The 6,452-nt window shown below is 44.5% G+C and overlaps 1 protein-coding gene across 1 annotated transcript; it reads left to right on the plus strand.

The window, feature by feature from the left end:
* Positions 1-827: 827 nt before the first annotated feature.
* On the plus strand, positions 828-3,483 carry LOC127665074 (isopentenyl-diphosphate delta-isomerase 2). Its single transcript, XM_052157454.1, has 4 exons — positions 828-970; positions 1,798-1,890; positions 2,344-2,474; positions 3,166-3,483. The coding sequence occupies exons 1-4, from the start codon at positions 829-831 to the stop codon at positions 3,481-3,483; spliced, it is 684 nt and encodes a 227-aa protein (XP_052013414.1). The 5' UTR covers position 828.
* The last annotated feature ends 2,969 nt before the right edge of the window (positions 3,484-6,452 follow it).

Raw genomic sequence — 6,452 nt, forward strand, 5'->3', positions numbered from 1 at the left:
AGGGGCGTAGACGGTTTTGTCTCTCAGCCAAATGTGAAGAGATCTTCAAACGGAACACCCACTTGTGTAACCGCATATATGGGACAGCTGCAGGTGAGGCAGCCTGTCTCCACTCACCTCCAGCTTCCAGAGGCTGCACAAGACTGGACAAGACTCGTCGTCAGAGGTGAGAGCCTAGGTCTGTCTCTGCCTAACTTGCTATTTCAGAGTACTGCCATCAATGCTGTATGCATCTCTCTAGCCCAAGCTCTCATCTACTGGCTTTCTTAGTATTGATCACCTTCTATTAGGAGTTGGGTTATATTGGGGCTTGTTGGAACATTTATTTATGCATCTTGCAGTACTGGGGATTGGTCTCAGGGCCTTACTCAAATTAAACAAGTGCTTAATATAAAATCGAAATGAAACCCGATGCAATTATATTTAGAACCCTGGTGTTCTCAATTTTTTCACGTATACATATTCCCTGTCTTTCGTTGTTAACAAGGCACGTATCAAATGAAAAAAAAAATCATACATTAAAGAAAGACACAGAGAGCAGCAATGATGGTGTGGTAACTGCAGAGACGTTCCCTGTTGGCACCCTCCAGGAATGTCCCTTGTCCATGTTTAACTTCATTTCAGGAGACCTTTCTTCCCATACAGAGATTTAAAAACCAGTGAGGAACAAACTTCAGCACACACTTTCTGATCACTAAAGCCTCATCCTTCCACATAACGGTTACACCTTGGTTTCTGTGCACTGTCTGCCGCTGATATTGGAGGGGCTTGCCCATCTCTTTCCCTTGTGTTTTCTGTTTGTAGATGAGTCCATTCATGCTCACAGGTATGTTCCAGGCAAGCAAAACTCACCTTGATGAGCTCCAGACAAAACGTCTGGAGGAGATGTGCATTGTCATTGACAAGCAGGATCAGATCATTGGGGCTGACACCAAGAAGAACTGCCACCTCATGGAAAACATCGACAAGGGTGAGCAGAGAGGGGGCTGCCATCTGCAGGCCTGGTGCCATCAGCCACTCCCTGAACCAGGCAGTGTGGGCAGGCAGCTGTCCAGAGTGTGCTGCTGGGGCTGCTGACTCGATGAGGTTAACACTTACATCAGCAGACTGGGTGATGCAGACTGTGACTGCTGCCTTGCAATGGGTTGGGAAAGTCAGACCCTGTAGCCAAGCTGGGGATACAGCAGCACACTTTTAGTCCTAGTGTAGAAGCAGGGGCGACTTACCTCTGTGAATTCAAAGCCAGCCTGTCTATATGGTCAGGCCCGTCAGGTCTATATAGTGAGACCTGTCTCCAGGAAAAGGACATGGTGGGAGGCACCCCATTGTGAGCCCTCTCAGTGCCTCATGTGTCACCACCTCCAGGGCATAAGCAATGACTCTGTGCTACTGGGTCATCCATATGCCTGTGCAGTGTGGCAAAAGCAGCTAGCAACATAAGTTTCAAGTAGCTAGCAACATAGTTTCAAGCAGTTAGCAACTGTTTCAAGACTTTAGACTCACACAATAGGGTCTCAGCCTACCTGGCAAGGCTTACTTTACTTCTTTGTTCTCTAGTTTTTGTTTACAAGCGGAAGAAAACTGCAGTACTCACTTGCAGTCTTATTGTGGGCAAATAAATACCAAATCACCAAGTGCCAAATGACTGGCATAGATTCTATCCCAGCAAGGATCACCAGTCACTCCTGGTGTCACCGTCCTGAGCTAAGATGAGAATGAGAATGAGAGAGAAGGTGATGGATATACAGACTCCATGCTGAATCCAGCCTGACCCTAACTCACACACTTGCTTTGCAGGCCTGTTACACCGAGGCTTCAGTGTGGTCCTCTTCAACACGCAAAACCAGCTCCTGGTCCAGCAGAGAGCAGATGCCAAGTACACGTTTCCTGGTGAGCCGGTTCCTGGTGAGCCGCCGAGCTCAACCTAGGGAGCGCTGGAGCGCTGGAGTCTAACTTAGGGTTTGGGAGCCTCAGAGGAAAGATTAGTGAGAAAACCCATCTGAAAATCCACCCTGCCCCACGTGTGTGTGTGTGTGTGTGTGTGTGTGTGTGTGTGTGTGTGTGTGTGTGTGTGTGAGAGAGAGAGAGAGAGAGAGAGAGAGAGAGAGAGAGAGAGAGCTCATCAGCCCACTCCAACTGAAGATACAAGGACAGTAAATTACAAGCCTTTTGTACCCAGAATTGAGCTGTGGAATTTATACTCTAATATTTGCATACAGAAGAATTGATATTGATAAGTCTGAGGTGAACATCCTTTCTATACCACATATGGCCAGGAAGGAAATCTCCCCTATCCAGTAAGAGAATGCTCTCACTAAAGCAGCATGTTGTACTCTGCCCCAGGACATTTTACAGATTCCTGTTCTAGCCACCCTTTGTATGTGCCTGATGAGCTGGAGGAGGAGGATGCTGTGGGAGTGAGGAGGGCAGCCCTGAGGCGCCTGCAGGTTGAGCTGGGCGTCCCCCAGGACCAGGTACCCACTCACTCCAGCATGGGGCTCAGTGAACCTTGTCATCTGCTCGGGGGGTCTGTTTAATGGGTATAGTGTCACATGACAGTGCTGCCAAGTTTCATCCATCAAAGTCCTGACTCAGGCAGTAGCTGTGGGGCTAACGTGGCTTCTGTCTTGCATAGGAAACAGCTTTCCTGTGGAAGTGCTGGTCCACTGGACAGGCTGTGAAAGAGTCACTGCACTGGAGGCTTGAGTGGTGGTTATGTTTTAAAGGAGGGGAGTGTGTGTGCGCGAGCACATGCATGTAAGCCTGGCTGTCCTGGAACTTGCTTTTTAGACCAGGCTAACCTTGAACTCACCTCTGCCTCAGGAGTGCTGCGATTAAAGGCATGTGCTACCATTATCAGTCCTCCAGTGTTTTCATTTCCATTCTCAAAAGAAATCTTTCACATACTTGTATGTCCCACTGTACATAACTGGGTTTACATCCTGTATATATATGGTCTTCATTTTAAACGAAAAAATAAACCATAGTGGCCAGGACCTGAAACCCAACAGGGTTGGTGCCCCCTTCACTGTGATCCTCCTATTATCTAATTAAGCTTAAGAGCTCGTGGCACTCTGCAAGGGAATGAGGAAAGAAAGTAGCTGCTTTCTATCTTAATGTCCAGTTTCTCTATCATTGAACTAATACTGTTCCAACTTCCAACAGATTTCCATAAAGGACATAATCTTCATGGTGCGAAAATACCACAAGTGTCAGTCAGATGCTGTCTGGGGAGAACATGAGATTGGCTACCTCCTGTTGGTGAGGAAAGACCTTATGCTAAACCCAGATAGCAGGGAAGTGAGAAGCTATCGCTACATGAGCCGGGAGGAGGTGCAGGAGCTGCTGGACAGGGGGGCCCGAGGAGAAGAGAAGATCACGCCATGGCTCAGAAGCATCGTAGAAGACTTCCTGTTCCCTTTGTGGCCTCATTTAGAGGATGTGTCTCCATTTGTGGAGCCTGACAAGATATACGGACTCTGAGTGGTATAGAGTGGTATAGAAATGTAATGTTTGAAGCAGGGATTGGGGTTGAGAAATATCTCCCCTGCAGGAGTCCCGGGTTCCATTCCAGCACTCACAGGTGGCTCACAACTATTCAGAACTCTGGTTCAGGGGATCATACACTCTCTTATGACCTCTGTGGGTACCTGGCATGCACTATGTGGTATACATATAGATCAAGGCAAATGACTCACACACACATAAAATTTTATAATATCTTTTAAAAAAAAGTTGGGTTCATTATTAACCAGTGGTTAAAAAAGCATGTATGACAGAAAATTGAGTTCTAATTTCCTTTAATTGCTTGCACTAAACTAAAATTCAAGCTCTTCATTTTATTGAATTGCTTCCTTTTTTTCTCTAGCTCTTAAAATTTTTCAGTATCGTCTATGGAAAACACCAGTTTTCTCTTAAAACCTCCCCCTGGTGACACCACTCTCCCTGTGTAACAGGCTCAGCTGGCCCTTCTGCAGGCGGCATATGGTACCTGAGGATTCCATATGGATAACAAAGAGCTTTGTTGGTTTTCGCTGGGTTCACAGATTTCACAAAGACTCTTTGTGGAGTTGATGAGCTTAATCAAGTATTTCCTGCTGTATTTTTACCTGAGCCAGTGCTGACTCCCAATACAAAACATTAAGTCTATCTTCTACATATAAAACAGTGGCAAAAATCAACAGTGTAATATTCGTTGGGCTAGATCAAGGGATAAATTTGCCTGGTCAAATGTACTTATCAATAATGAGTAAAAGTCATAATCTTACTATGAGAATTGTGTTAGAAGATTCAGTCATCAAAAAAACTTGGAAAAGGTCAATTTATCTCATTGACTTTTCTTCATTATTTGCCTACTGAAGGGAAAACAAAGACAACCTTGTATTTGATTGCGTCTCAGACTCCTTGCTACCTGTAGATGTATTAGGTATGTTTCTTTTCTTTCCTTGTTTCCAATACAGGGCCTCACTGTAGCTCTGGGTCCTAGAACTCACTGTAGACCAGACTAGCATCCCACTCAAAGATCCACCCATTTCTGCCTCCCAGGCATTGGGGTTAAAAGCATGTGCCACTATACCAAGCTTAGACAATTTTCTTGAAAATTAAAAATATTTAAACCCCCAGGATGTCTTTTCTGCCATCTCCCCTGCCCGGCTGCAACATTTAGACTCAAGATGTTTGCACTGGAATTCCCAGTTTTCCTGTCATCTCTGATCTTGTAAGGCTGCTTGCAAATCCTTGTTTTCCCCCAAATAGCTTCCCTGCAGTGTTGAGGTCACTTACCTCACATCCTCTATCCTTAAGTGCAATAGACAAGATGTCTGCAATTGCTAAGACCATGTTAGTAATGTTCCCTACCTGCCTTAGTCAGGGTCCTCCAGAGTTCTCTCTCTCTCTCTCTCTCTCTCTCTCTCTCTCTCACACACACACACACACACACACACACACACACACACACACACACACAATTCATTACAATGATTTACAGTCTGTAGTCCAGTTAATTCAGTAATGGCTGCCTATGTACAAAAGTCCAAGAAGCCGGCTCTAATGCTAATGAGGAATGGACTTGATGGTGGGGAGAGCATGTAGGCCAAGAGCAAAAGACTCCTCCTTCTACGCCCTCACACAGGCTTCCCGCAGGAGGTGTAACCCTAATTAGAGGTATGTCCTCCCACACCAAAACATCTGGATTAGTGTATCTTCCAGCCTCAAAGATCTAGATTTGCAGTGCATCTTCAAATTTCAAATTAAGTAAAAATCACTCACAGCTATGTTCTCCATTTTGGGATTTTAGTTAATTCCCCATCTAGTCAAGCAGACAACCAAGAATAGAAATCACGCCCACCCCACTGTGAACAATGGTTTTTACCTTGATGGAAATAGACCCTAACTTCAGATCACTATATTAGTGATATTATCACAGCCAGATCTAGAGAAAAATCTAGATCTAGTGAACAAAGTAACCTAGCTAAAAATAATTCTATTTTCTGGTTATAAACATTCTTCTTTTTATGTATTGAACCCCAGGAATAAACACATTCAAGTATCATTCTTACAGAAAGGATGACTGATCTCTTTAGGGGGAAAAAAAAAACCTAAAAATGAGTGGGATAGCTTTTAAAAATACAGTCACCTGAGTACCAAGCAGGTAAGCAGCAAGGCATGACGAGGTTTCCCACGGCCACCTGTGCACTGACGCTATCCCCGCGCGTGTTTCCTGTCAGGCAAGCTGTACCAATCATCCGAGGGAAGTACTCGAGGGAAGGATTTATTTGGCTTTCCACGCTTGCCCCTCCTTGGCTGTTGTTTGATCTGACCATCTTGATGGGTGTACAGTAGTGATTTCTCACTGACTTGCATTTCCCTAATGATTAGGTGAACCTCAAGATGTTTTCCTGTGGCTATCTGAACATCTGACTATCTTGTTGGGAGAAATATACATTCAAGACACTTGCCGATATTTGAGTTGGTCACTGCTGAATTTTACAAACCACGTATCACCCCTACTCCTGTTACATGCCACTTGCCAACCTCCTCTCCCATTCTGCAGGCCGTCTCCTAAGAATTCCCATGCAGTCCTGTTTATGTACTTTTCCTCCTTTACTGCCTATAAATGGTGTCATAGCCAAGACATGGACAAATCCAAAGTTATGATGGTTTTACCATCTTCTTTAAAGCTTTGCAGTTTCAGGAGGTCTTATACTTAGGGTTTTAAAAGTGTATGTTTCTCTTGTGGTGTAAGGTAGAGTCTGACTTTTGACCATATATGTTAACATTTCTCAAAATGGCTGCCGGAGAAACAGTTCTTTCTCCACTGTTAGTTCTCGCCCATTGTTTAGGATAATTATTTCTGAGTTTTCTGCTTTGTTCCAACAATCTGTATGGCTGTCTTTATAACAGTATCACAATGTTATTACTATTACTCTGTAATATATGCTTACAATCAGGAT

This window comes from Apodemus sylvaticus, chromosome 14, assembly GCF_947179515.1.
Source record: "Apodemus sylvaticus chromosome 14, mApoSyl1.1, whole genome shotgun sequence".
Classification (NCBI taxonomy): Eukaryota; Metazoa; Chordata; class Mammalia; order Rodentia; family Muridae; genus Apodemus; species Apodemus sylvaticus.